This window comes from Rousettus aegyptiacus, unplaced genomic scaffold, assembly GCF_014176215.1.
Source record: "Rousettus aegyptiacus isolate mRouAeg1 unplaced genomic scaffold, mRouAeg1.p scaffold_m13_p_1, whole genome shotgun sequence".
Classification (NCBI taxonomy): Eukaryota; Metazoa; Chordata; class Mammalia; order Chiroptera; family Pteropodidae; genus Rousettus; species Rousettus aegyptiacus.
Genome location: NW_023416284.1, coordinates 33969316 through 33983317, shown reverse-complemented (window position 1 = coordinate 33983317; position 14002 = coordinate 33969316). Strand labels below are relative to the sequence as shown.

At 35.9% G+C, this 14002-nt stretch overlaps 1 protein-coding gene across 15 annotated transcripts in view; it reads right to left on the bottom strand.

The window, feature by feature from the left end:
- The window catches only part of OSBPL9 (oxysterol binding protein like 9), a 112479-nt gene that overhangs the window by 38862 nt on the left and 59615 nt on the right, over positions 1-14002 (bottom strand). For 4 of the 15 annotated variants that reach the window (XM_016120267.2, XM_016120271.2, XM_016120268.2 and 1 more), the window contains exon 5: positions 1865-1933. The exons of 5 other annotated variants lie outside the window; for them this stretch is intronic. In XM_016120267.2, coding sequence (XP_015975753.1) covers positions 1865-1933 — 69 coding nt within the window. 6 more of the 15 variants (XM_016120276.2, XM_016120278.2, XM_036233913.1 and 3 more) reach the window with 4 other exon arrangements.

The window sequence follows — 14002 nt, the reverse complement described above, 5'->3', positions numbered from 1 at the left end:
TAATAGTGTTAACTTCATACTTCTTACAGTGATATCTTACAGTAGCTCTTGAGAACAACAGGTTGGGCGTCAAGCAGAAATACTTTCTAGTATTATCTAACATCTATCTCATTTTATCATATTAAATATTTAATTGACTTCTCTGAAGGATTTAAAGCTTCATGAAGGCAGAAACTGTGCCATTCACTCAACATTATACTCGCAGGGCTCAGTATCGAATGAATGTAATGGCACTGACTGCAGCATGTGGCAACTGCTGATGGCCCAGATATCAGTCTTCTTCTTCATGACCACTTTTCCCTGGCCTTTCTGTTCAAATTCTCCTTCTCTTTTTCTACTCGCTCACTTTTTTCTTTGTATCTGTCTTTCCCTTTTGTCTATAACCTTCGGTAGTAATTGAAGTGGCTGTGATGCTTTTTCTGGCACTCAGAACCAAAGAGGCTGATGCTCCCTAATTTATTGTATTGATGAGCTATAGTTCTAACTTGATGATTTCTGTTCAAATTCATTTAAATATAACTATTATTAGAAATAAAGACTAAATGGCTGTGATGTAGAAGAAGTTAAATTAGAGCCTCAGTAGAAATCAAACCCAAATCTAACCATAAAATTAGAAATCTATGTAAAGAAGAAAAAGCACTTATGTGGCAAATATGTTAAAACCTATTTAGTCTCCAGTTTTCAAGAGTACTTTGCTAATAAAGAAAGTTAAAATACATATATAAAGTCAAGAAAAGTAACCTATGATTTTTATATCAGCCAGGATTTAAACTATGCATCTAGTTTAAAATATGTACATAGAGACACACACACATCTGGCCCAGTTTAAGGAGAATTTCAAAAATAGCATCTAGACTAGCAGAAGAATATCAAACTGCCTCAAAACAGTATGTAAGTACTCCCTACTATCTTTCTAACATTTATGTTGAATAGCATCACTTTTCTCAGAAGGTACTTGAAAGCTAACAAATGTCAGCAAAATTAAAAGAATTCCTATTGATGAGTTGGGACGTTAAAACACTATACTTCACACATACACATAAGTGAATGCATCACCCACATTAAAAAGAAGACTATTGCAAGAGATGTCTCTAAAGTACGCATGAATTATAGCTGCTTTGGAGAGGCATTTCTTAGTAAAACAGTACAGGAGGCAAGTTTTGAGACAGGCTGAGAACTTTTAAAGTAATTCCTGCTGACAGAGGAAGACTAATACACAGTGGAGGTAAAGGTGGTAAAAGGTGACTAAGGTCTTTTGAGGTCAGAATCAGGAAGTAAGACATGGGTAATTTAAGGAACTGAGGAGAATACTATTACAGTAAGGGCTATGGCTGACTAACAACACTGTAAAAAGGAATTTACAAGTGAGTAATTATTTTCATATCAAATCTTATTTCACAGCAAAAACTTAAAGGACTAAGTACTCTATGCTCACTGCTTTCTCTTATACAGAACAAAAATAGTACATAATAAAAATGTTATAAAGAGAAAAGAAAAACATATTAGAAATAGAGACAATATTCCATGTAAGTCTCTTAGAAAGTTGAAAATAACAAGAAAATAGATTAAGTTATCAGATTTGTAAAAGGGAGTAACAGCTTACAAAGGAAAAACAAAGAAAACAAGCCGCCTAATGAAAAATAAATGGCATGAATCAACAAAAGTAGATGATTGTTAAAAATTAACAAAGCACACATCCTATAATTAAAATAATGAGAACTTTGCAGAAATGTTGCTTTGATTAAAATATGAGAATATTTGGAAAGTTTATGTTCACAATCAACAATTTGAGATGACATGCATCACAGATACACTTTCATCCAATGAAAGAAGTATAGGGCATACTTACAATTGAATCACTTACAATTATTTTTGAAAATTCAAGAACTGGAGAGATACCAGAAGACTGGAAAAAAGCAAGTGTGGTACTGATCTTCCATAAAGGTAAGAAAAGAGAGAATAGAAAGTTACCATGCTGTGAGTCTGTTTATCAATAATTAAGTAAAGGAATAATAAGAGAAAAAACTGTAACTACACAGAGGAAAAGTAGATACATGAGCAGCAAAGCAAGTTAAAAAAAACAAGGAAATATATATGCCAAACTTAATGGCTTTTTTGTTCCTTAGAAATTTGTTAGCAAATTAAGTTTTCTGAGAAAAGACACCATTTTTGCCCCCTTATCAAATGATTTAAAAGTTGGCTTATGATGAAAAAAGTGTTAAAGAAACTAGAAATATTAATAAGATTATGGCTTCATGTAGAGTATACTAGTCTGTAATTTCCTTAGATTATTGCAAATTTGGAAACATTTATAATCCCTATTATCTCTGTGGTGTATCCACTTCAGCTAAAGAAAGAATGGGATTTAGAGGTAGAGAGAAGTTCTAAGGGTAAGAATTTCTCCTTTAATCCTATAGAATATCCAGCTATCAGTTCATTTGGAGTGAATATCGTCAATTCAAAAATGTCCATAAAATTGAAACTATTATTAAACTCTTTCCTCCACTACACCTTCAGGAAGATATTTTCCATTTAAATCAATGTCCTGATAATCTAAGGCTCCAAATTAATAGTACACAGTACTATTAATAGAACATCAAATTAATAGAACACAGTAGCTATAGCTTTCTTACCAACAACTGTTAAGTATCCCAAGAATGCCCTAAAAAAGTAAGGCCTTTTTCCATAGTTTTAAGTGAACAATTCTAACCCCATGGATTGACCATGGATGAATAATATATATTAAAACCTTTTTCAGAGAATTAGGTCCTCTGATACACTTTACAAGTTTTCTCATTTCATTATCACGACATAGTAAGGCAGACAGATATTAACCCTATATTACAAGTGCTTATTACCCAAACCATCTAGTGGGTTTTTATTTTTTAAATTAGAATTTCAATCTAGTCTTTTGAATTCAAATCCATTATAATTTCCTATTAAATCACAATGATATGTGAAAAAGAATTCATGGTATACGAGAACTAAAATGTAATCTAAAAATTGCCTGATGGAGCTTGATATAGTGAAAATGAGCATAACCTTTAAAGTTTGACTGATAGTGTTTTAAATCCCAAATCTTCAACTTCCTAACCAATTTTCTGTATAATCTGGCCAAGTTATTTTTTCAATCTCCATTTTCTTATGAGAGATGGGTATAATAATTAACCACTCAAGGCTGCTGAAAAGATAAAATGAAACATTATATGTAAAGTAACATAATAGGTGTTCTACTTCCTCTTCATAATTTGAAATCATAAATAACCAGGATTCACCATTATATCCCCAGGCCCTCAACTAGTTAGTGTCTAATGTATAGAAGGCACTCAAGTGAATATTTATTTGATGTATAAAAACAAAATGAATAATAACTAAATACTACGTAACACATGTAATTTAATAGAGATTGATTATCAAAAAAAGGATATAAGTATAAATTGTATTTAACATTCCTTTAAGAAAACAAACAGTAAGTTGAACTCTGAAGAAGATAATAAATAATAGTAATTAAAAAGCTATGAACAATAGACAAAAAAAGTGATAAAATACAGGTTTGGAAAACAAATCAGTAAAAAATTCCACATGTTCAGAAAAATACTGGGTACTATGAATGAATCACAAAAGGTAAATTGTACTGAATTATTACCTTAGTAACAGAGTCAAACAATATAAAGGAAGCCTTCTTTTCTATAAAATAATCTTATTTTTGAAAATATATTAGTTCTTTGAAAAACAGAATCATCTTTAAATTTATAAACAAAATATGCATTATATGCTTTGTCAAATGAATCAGGTAGAGACACCAGTCCATAAATTCATAAACTTTAATCAAAACTTTTAGCACAACAGCTTACTCTTTATGCTCTCTTCATCTAATACTGACACTGTTCTGTAACTCTCTCATTTATAGAACAAAACATTAATATTGATTTCATAAAGTGACTGGTTATTCAAACAACTGCATAAAAAGTTTGGAATCAGTATCATTTTCCTCTATTTAAATCACTGATAGCTTGTCTTTCCAAAATATTCTCTATTTCTTCAAAAAAGTCATAGGAAAAATTATTGTCAAAACTAAATAAAATAAACAAAACTTGAACTTTATAAATTGGGTGATCAATTATCCTAGTTTGTCTGAAATCATCCCTGTTTGTGCCTGTTGTCTTGGCAAAATTATTATTAGCGACCTCCTTGACTCTCAAAAGTGCCCAAGTTGGGCCAAGAAATTATATGGTCTCCCTCTCTATACAGGATGTAACTAGCATTTTAGAGATATAAAAGTCTGGAAGGCACATAAATTGCTTCAGAAGTTTCAGAATGCAGAAAATTACTTTTTAAAAACATTTTTTTAAAAAAAAGAAACATGAGTTTATAGGCTCTGAATGTAGAAAGCAAACTACAGAAATAAAACAAGACACCAGAATTCAAGTAATGTTAACTGAGTGCTTACCTTATGCAAGATAAATGGAGAATGAGTAATATAGAAGTTACATTTTTAAAAAGCTATTTTACTACAGATACAAACATACACAACACATGAAAACAAAACAAAACATTAAACACATATTATTCCTGGGGCCTGGAATTAAGGGAAGGGACATTTGTGACAGGAGTTCTTTTAGTTTTTTACTTTATACATTCATGTTCTCTGATTTTTAAAATAAGTATGCATTTATATAAATTAAAAAGCTTTATGTTAAAAATAGGAAACTACAGATTATAAATATTTTTCAAAATATTTATAACTTTTAGTTTGCAAACTCATCAGTATTATTCTTTTAAAATTATCTACAAAATGCTAAAATGTATTAAGAAAGTAAATTTGGCAATGCTGAAGCTGCTCAGATATACCTTTCCAAGCAAAATAAAATGAAGCATAACAAATTTATAACATCATTTACAGATAGAGCACAAACTAGCAAAAAAAGGCACTTAAAAATTAGCAATCACCACTATACCAGAATAAATGCTAAGAAAAGTGGCCAATAAAACAAAGCAGAATATTTATTTTTCCCTCCATATCCTTCCTGCCAATAACATGATCGTGATTCAACATTCGAGAAAGCACACTCATAAAAAACAAAAACACCTAATATATCATTCCCAACAAAGCACTGTTTGACCACACGGGACTGGCAATCAGCCAAAACTTTTCTTTTCACATATTAGTTGATCAGGCTACTAGCAATATCTTTCTTAAAAGTCACAGGTTAAGTTATTCCAAGATTTAAATAAGCTCTGAGTGGCTTACGGGTATGAGATGGAAAAAATACACTTCCCTTCCCCAATCCTAGATTACTGCTTATCATTCAGTTTAACAGCATTCTGGAAAGCAAAAAGTCTCAATGTTTTTAAGGGTCCACCAAAAACAAAAGTTTCAGGTAAGTTTCCTAGAAATCTGTTCTATATATAACTAGGAGAAATTCACATTATACATGTGAGTCCTTAAACTGACTGTTCTAGTACTTTGAGTTTTGAAATAACAGCAGAATTCTCATTCATAGCATAATCCTTACTGAAAATTTAATTATAAAGTTTTCAAAAACATTTTGTAAATGAACAAAATAAATTCTGAAATGTGCCTACCTGTTAGCATTTAAACAAGAAGATCTTGTAGATTAAAACTCGGACCATAACTCATAAATAACTCATTTATAACTCATTTAGTTATCATAAAGGATTTATTATAAGTATGGATGCTAATTTCTTTTAAGGCTAATTAAAAGTTTTTAAGAAAAAAAGAAACTGAATAGGAGGAAGGACATTGTACTGTACAGGTAGTATAAGAAGAAAGACCTGGTTGGCAATGACAATTGATTTGTCCTTCTAAGAATTCATTCTCTCATGCCAAATCTTCTCATGAACACTGTTTTACACATACTACTCTGGGCTTAGAATTCATCATTACAATAATGATTTATTCATTGGGCATCTCTCATGACTATGCTTTGGGGATGGCAAGATGAAGGAGACATAGACCCTGGCCTAAGAGTTTCAAATCTATTAGAGGATATAAACATCTGTCTACAAATAACTGATTTAAGCATGGTAAAATAAGCAATTATAAGATATTCAAAGGAGTAAGTTAAGAAATGAGAAAGGTTTTACTGAGGTTACATTTTAGAGTGCAGGCTTTGGACAGAGATAGGAAGAAAAAAGTATTATAGCATGGGCCCTGCTGGAAACAGCGTAATCAGATGGAACATTTGAACTTCTCTTTAATGAAGTGACTATAGAAATGAGGGCAAGGTTAAGGAAACTAAGAAGGGATATGAAGTACCCAGGAGAAGGAGCTACTACTCAAAGGACCCTCTAGTTGTAGGAAATAGCCACTGCTGGAAATACATCAAATCAAAGAAGGAGCAAGAGGGATAAATACCCCCAATGGTTTTCTTGTCTTCCTTCCACATTGCTGCTGCCGCCCATCGGCTAAACCCAACCAGAAGCCAGAGGATAAAGAATGACACAATCCGTAAAGGTCAGCCTCCTGGAGCAGGAGCAAAGGAAAGCAGGTAATAAATCGGTAGGAAAAATGGAGAAAACCACAAAAGGCATACTCCCAGACTCAGAGGCTAGTATTAGCACAAAGAGAGGCAGGAAAGCAGGAGGCCAAATGAGAAACAATATTCTCTTAGAGAAGTATCAGATATTTTTCAGATCCAGATGCTGAATCTGAAAGGATACCAAAATTAGTGGCTGAACTAGAAAAATGACTAGGGTTTGGGGAGTAAGATGAGCAATGGATGAAGAGCAGCACCAGAGCAGCACCTCAGTTCTCTCTAGAAATAATAAAGGAACAAGAATCACAGGGCTCCAGTCCTAGTTATTCTACTCTCTGTCACCTTGGGCAAGCAGCTTGGCTTCTCTGAGACTGATTTCTCTGTGAATTAAAACTCCAAGATCCTTTTCAATTCCAGGATTCTGTGAAGCCAATCACCAGGTAAATAACCATGTTCATCGGATGAGTAAATATCTTACTATACTGAAAAAACCTAGGGTCCACTTATTCACTTTCAAAAAAAGTTAATTTCATTAAATACAGACAATAAGAACTTACACGTTCCAACTGCAGCTAAGTCATCCATGGTATGACAATGTTAAAACACAAGCAAGCTCTATCATTTAGTGTAACCTTGAAATAGTGAGAAAAACTAATGCAACCAGATTTTAAAATATGCTCTGGAATGCAGAGACTACAAAGAAACAAATGAGTAAGCAGAATAACTTAGTTGAAGTGGCACATTTCGGGGAAAAAATATAAGCTGCACAGTCAATAGAGCAAAGAAGCAAAGTTCTTAAACATGTCTCCATAAACAAATGAACTCCAACGTGGAAAGAAAGGACTACAAGTCTGAGTCAGTGTCCCTCCTCTCTCCCTCCCCCCCACCCCACATCAGCCACTGCCATGCCTTCGTTACACAAATATTCATTGAATATCTGTTACATGCTGGGTACTATCATCTTCAAAGGACAATATATACAATAGCAAACATAATTAATCATTAACGTCTTCAGGAATGAGCTCAAATTTCACCACTTACAAAGCAGTCACACTTCTCTAACCATCAACATACTCTTTTTTCCTATGACACTACCAGAGAACCAATTTGTGCTGACACTGCTATTGGTAGTCTTCAATATAGATTGGGAGGACAGGAAGCTTGCCTGGGAATCTGCTCACCATTTATAACATAGTGTCTAAACATTTTACAATCCTGTCTCTCAAGTGTGGCAGCAACAAGGGAGTTTGGTGACTTTGGAAATATTTCTAAACCACAGGGAAAAATGTAATTCCAGTAAAATGGAGCCAAAGGTTTGCACATTTAGAACACAATAGAGTTACATACTTTAATCATTTAACAAGCATTTACAGAGCACCTACTATCTGCCAGGCACTAGACTAAAGATAAAGGCTCTGGAGATATGAAGATGAGTAAGATCTCTGATCGCTAGATTAGAGTCTAATACAAGAAACAGATATGTGAACAAAAAACATACAATGCAACCTAGCAAAGGCTATAATATAGAGATATGAACAAAGTGCTGTTGCAGCACACAAAGGACAAGTGTAATTCCAACTCACTCTGTCTAAAGAAAGAAAGACATCAAAGAAAAAGTAACACAGGAGCTGTGTGTTAAACGATGACCTGGAGGCTTATCGTTTGATAGAATTCTGAGCAATTATAATTCTAAGCAAGAGGGAAAGGCTGTGAAATGACAAAGAGCTATGAAAGGCCATATGGCATGTTTTAAATGATCAACGGTTCACAGTGCTAGAGTAGAGCACCTGTAGCTGAGTCCAGACCCCGAGAGAGAAATTAGGACCAGGTTGTGCAGGGCCTTGAAGGCCATGCCACACAGCTGAACTACGGCAAGGGATGTCCAGAACAGATTGCTAAACACTGGAGTGAGGCGCTGGGGTTTGGTTTTGGATAAAGAGTATGGGTAGAGGGAGTCCAATGATTGGGAGACTCGTTAGAAAGTTTTGTGGGAATCGAGGTGAGAGATGATGAAGGCTTGAATTAAAGCATTAAAATGTGGTCAGAAACAGATCGAATCCAAGAGGCATTACTAAGATGAGTTTAATAGGACCTGGTGATGGATGTGGAAAATAAAAGAGATGGAAAACAGTTTTAAATGACTAATTGCCTGTGTGTGGTGGAACTTTTAGGCAGATAACATCTGGCTCAGTTATATTTTCAGCCTAACAGCTATTCTTTCAAATGTAAACCTTTACTTAAAAAATTTCCTAAATATAATTTTAGGTTAAGAACATTACAGTCATCATAAAAACTGTCTTTTTATATAAAATCTCCATAAACATCAGTTATCAATCTACACTATAAAGTTTATATACTGATGGAAATTCACATATTCCAAAGGACATCCTAGACTTTGCTTTCTAGGATAAAAGCTTGATATCCTCTTTCTTAAGCAACAGACTGCAAACCATGCAACTGCCTGATTTTCCAATCAGCATAATATGGTTGCTATCACAACGCTCTTTTCTGGCTGAACCAAACTTACACTGAACTAAATTCTCTGCTGATCCTCCTATCAACTGGGGATGGTTCGATAATTAGATTCTTACCAAAAACAATCTTTTCACATTAAAAACAAAACAAAACAAAATGCCATACCATCTAGAACTTTAGAAACATCAAAATGGATATGACCACTAGCCTTTGCAGCCCAGTATTTATTGAGGGGCACTTCAAGTACAATATCATCTCTGTGAAAACCAAACTAAGGAGGAAACAGATCCAGCTTCTGTTATCTTTATTTCCCATTTAAGCTCTCGGACTGAAAATCTGATTTTTTATGGTTTATATCTTCCTGTGCTAGGAAAGGTAATATGGTATTTTTATTTAAGTTGTCTCTTGCTGGGCTGGACAAAAAGTGAAAGTTAAAAAAAGTAAGTAAATGAGAGATGTTAACACCACTAAGGGTTTTATCACCTGCTCAGTTCAATACAGGCAATGTACTGTGATGATTTAGACAGTGGATGAGAATTTCCAATGTAAAGTTCACTAAAAAAGGTTTTAAAACTGAAACTACTATTCTAAGTTCCTGCCCAGCCTCTCTGCCAAAACTAGGAGAAATAATTACTTGATATGTTCTTAATTTTCTAAACAGCAAAAGATAAACAGTTTAATCAGCAAGCAAAATCAAATTTTACTTCCAATTAGCAAAAAGTTCAATATATTTCTCACTTTCATAACAAAAATAATTTAATACAGTATGAACGCCACAAAAATGCGTGATTCAAACATGCTTCCTATTCATTATACTCAGCTTTCCCAAACTAAACCCTACCCTTCAGTTTTTATAAGCCCCATACTATTCCAAAGTTTTCAATGTTTTCACACAAGCTACCCAAAAAGCATAAAACCACCTTCCACACCAGACATATACTCACAAATAATAATGCCCATAATTATTACACACACACACACACACACACACACACACACACACACACACACACACACAACTGGGACAGGCAAGAACACAGTGCCAAAAAAGAACAACAGAAAATGTCTGGTCTGGCCTGCAAATGGAGATTCTATTAATGGACAACTGGTCGAAATTAGGCTTTCACATTAAGAGAAAGCTTAACTTTTGTGTTAATATAACATCTTGAGGCAGCTTTCGAAAGGAAAATTGGGTTCCACAAATATGAATCGAGAAAGAGGAAGAGATTCTCTCCAATCTGATTTGGTGGCGAATGACCTCTCGGTGGAACAGGAGGCCCCTAGCCTCAGCCTCCAACTCATCTCGGCCAAGTGAGGAGAGCGCTCAGGGAAGAGAGGGCCTGGGGAGCCACGTCGTCCTACTCACCCCAGAGGGCAGCGAGCAGGAGGCAGGGAGAAGGCGACATTAGCGCCCATAGCACCGGGCGGACAGCAGGGACCCTGGCTCCTCTCCCAGACCCTTAGGGTCTACTCACTCCGAAACTGGCGAGCAAGAAAGCCATTCGCCGAGGCCCCTGCCCTCTGTGCCTCCAGGGGACGGGGCCGGGGGCCGCTTCCGAACACCCTTTTTTTCTTCCCCCTCTGCCAGCTTGTAGGGTGGAGTGCGTTGCAGACTGTCCTGCCAGATTCAGCAGGTCCCCTGGGATACCCTCTTACCCTTACCCCGGCTCCGCCCCGGCCTCGGGGACGCACCGATTGGCTGGGCCTGTCTGCTCCTGGCAAAGACACCCCTGGCGATTGGCCATGGGTCACCTGCTGTAAGAGAAGTGAGCAGCTGACGATTGGCGGTTAGGCCAATTTTGGGTGGAGAGGTGAGAGAGAGCCGGCCACCAGCGGGAGGGGCAGGCAGCAGCAGGAGGTCCCAGCTCTCTGGCCCCACCCACACCGTACCAGCCGTCCCCTCAGGTGGAGCCCAGGGCGGGGCCGCGCTGTGCCCACGCCAGGACTTATGCCTTGGGACACACAACTACCGCCTCCAGGAAAGGGAGGTCGGCGCCCGAGAGACCTCAGCTTGGCTTCCGGCCTTCGGCCCGGCTAGTTCCTACACAGCGGCAACTGAGTTAAGGGCCAAGACAAAGACGTAAAAGTGCTTTACACCCACCGGTTTCTAGCTCGCCATCCCAAATATTTTGGCAGCTATGGAGCCAAGTTTCATTTTGATAACTGCTTTGCTTACTTCCGGAAAGTTGTTTGTGTCGCGTGGTGGGGAAGTGGTGAAGAGGGAGAGGGGAGGAGGCACAGTATCAATAAACAAAAGTATGAGTGCCAGTTTTTATTAATCCAGAGAAACATTATGAGCCTGCTGTTTTGCCACAGCTCCATAAGGAATGTGGGTGGCTTGTAAAGATGCTTCAGGAATCCAAATGTCATAACTTAAAATTAGATAAAATTATGGACTTAGAAGACCTCGACAGATAATCACCCAAAATGCAGGAACTCACAGGCATAAATGATTAACTTATTGATATGGAGGACAATCTCTTTATCGCTCTTACGATTTTTCCTTATGGTTATTTATATATACCCGTAACTACTAAACAGCTAATATATTTTTGTAGCTCTGTACAACTAGCATAGTGCAAATGGCTCAATAAATGCTTTGTGCGCTCAATGTTAAAAACAGGATCAGTTTATGTAAATTTTTTCAAAATGTCCAATATCAAATGCACTCCTTTCCACATTCACTCCTCAAAAGCTGGTCTTCTTCCCGAGCTCCCTATATCAGTAAATGAAAAACATCACCATCCACTGTAATATGTGAACCACGAACCTAGCAGTCCATAAGACCTCCCTCAATCCACGTTCAATCCATCACCTAGTTCTATCCTTTTTACCTTCTAAATACATTCATGTGTCTCTCCATCACCACCACTCAATTACAAGTCCTGGTTTCTTGCAATAATCTCCTTAGTAAAGTCTTCTTGAATCTACCCTAGCTCCTCCAATTCACTCTCAACACTATAACCACAGTAATTGGTTTCCAAAACCAATTTCATTATACCCTCATCACCACACCCCAATCAAAAAAACTTTTAACTGTTTTCATTGATACTACTCAATCTTTAAACAATGGCATGTAAGATTTAACCCTACCTGTCCCCTAGCTCCACCTATACCTTCCACTCCCTTGCTTTCTGCATTCCACACAATGGCCTTTTTCAAGCTCTTTGATTTTGTCCTGGACCTTCTAACCTCAGGACCTTGGCACATGCTTTTATTTCTATTAGACTGTCCCCTTGACACCAATTCCTTCTATTCATCATTTACTTCTTATCATTTCCTCCTGTCTATGTTAATTCCTCCTATTATGTTTTCATAACCCATGCAACTCTCCATGTGAAACATTACAGCTATAATTTTACATGTATTTGAGTCATTCTTTTCAATTAACTTTGAATTTACATGCAACAAAATGTATCCATTTTAGGTGTACCATTCACTGTTTTGATAAATGTATACACAAATGTAACCACCACATCAAGTAAGACACATTTCCATCACTGCTCCTTAAGCAGTCAATTTCTCCAACCACTGCTGTTCTCTATTTATTCTTTTAAAAATTTTTTGTTCAATTATTTAAACTAAAAAAAAGGTACACACATTTCTCCTACCTTCCCCCCACCTACAGCAACTACCAATCTGTTTTCTGTATCTATTAGCTTTTTTTCGTTTTAATTTAGATTCCACATATAAGAGATCTTAGGTATTTGTTTTTCTCTGACTTATTTCACTTAGCATAGTGCCATACAGGTCCATCCTTGTCACGAATGGCAAAATTTCATTCTTTGTATAGTTTAATAATGTCCTATTGTGTACACACACACACACACACACACACACACACACAATTTATCCATTCATCTATCAAGGGACACAGGTTGCTTCCATATCTTGGCTACTGTAAATAATTCTGCAATGAACATGGGGTGCATAAATCTTTTTGAATTAGTGTTTTTTGTTTTCTTTGGATAAATACCCAGAAGGGGAAACTGCTGGATTACATGGTAGTTCTATATTTAATTTTTTGAGGGCCCTCCATACTGTTTTCCATAGTGGTTGCACCAATTTACATTCCCACCAGCACTGCACAAGAGTTCCCTTTTTTCCACCAACATTTGTTATTTCTTGTCTTTTTGATAATTCTAACCATTCTAACAGGTGTGAGGTAATATCTCATTGGGGTTTTGATTTGCATTTCCCAGAGGATTAATAATGCTGAGCACATTTTCATGTACCTGTTGGCTATCTGTATGTCTTCTTTGGAAAAATGTCTATTCAGATCTTCTGCCCATTTTTTAATCAGATAGTTTTATTTGCATTATTCTTTGATAAATGTTTATGTTCACCGCTAGACTGCAAGCTTAATGAGGAAAGGATCTACATATCTAATTTTGTTCAAATCATATCATCGGTATTTATCCAAATGCCTGGCAGATATTAGGTGTTCAATAATGAACTTCCTATGGGAATAGAGTCTGAAAATAGAGAATCTTATGACAAATATAAACTGTGATAGAGAAGGAAAAGTATTAATTTTGCTAGATGGACAAGGTCAATGTCTAACAACCTACACTAATACTCTTTAAAATTTTCCTTTATCTGCTTTTCTAGACATTAATTTTGTGCCTGAGCAGCAAAGGAGTTAATTCAATATTAGCTGATCAAACAGTTCTGAGCCAGAGGAAAAAAGCATACATCTCTAATTCTGTCTATGTACTGTACTATTTGACGTAATACTTATTTAAATGTGATTCTCGCTTACCAGATCTTTCATGTGCTTATGTCTTATCTCTGAGCAGACAAACCCATGGGATCATTGAGAACTTTCTATTAAACAGTGTCTACCCAAGTATTAGATTTTTTAAAAAGTATCCTCCAAATCTCCATCAAGATCATCATGGGTCAGTAGTTTCAAAAATAAAAAAATGCACTATCATTTTTGACAGTCTAATATAAATAGTTAAGTTCCAGTCATTAGTTTTTATTGATAGGCTTGAGTATTAAAATTAGAGATAATGGCAATAGAG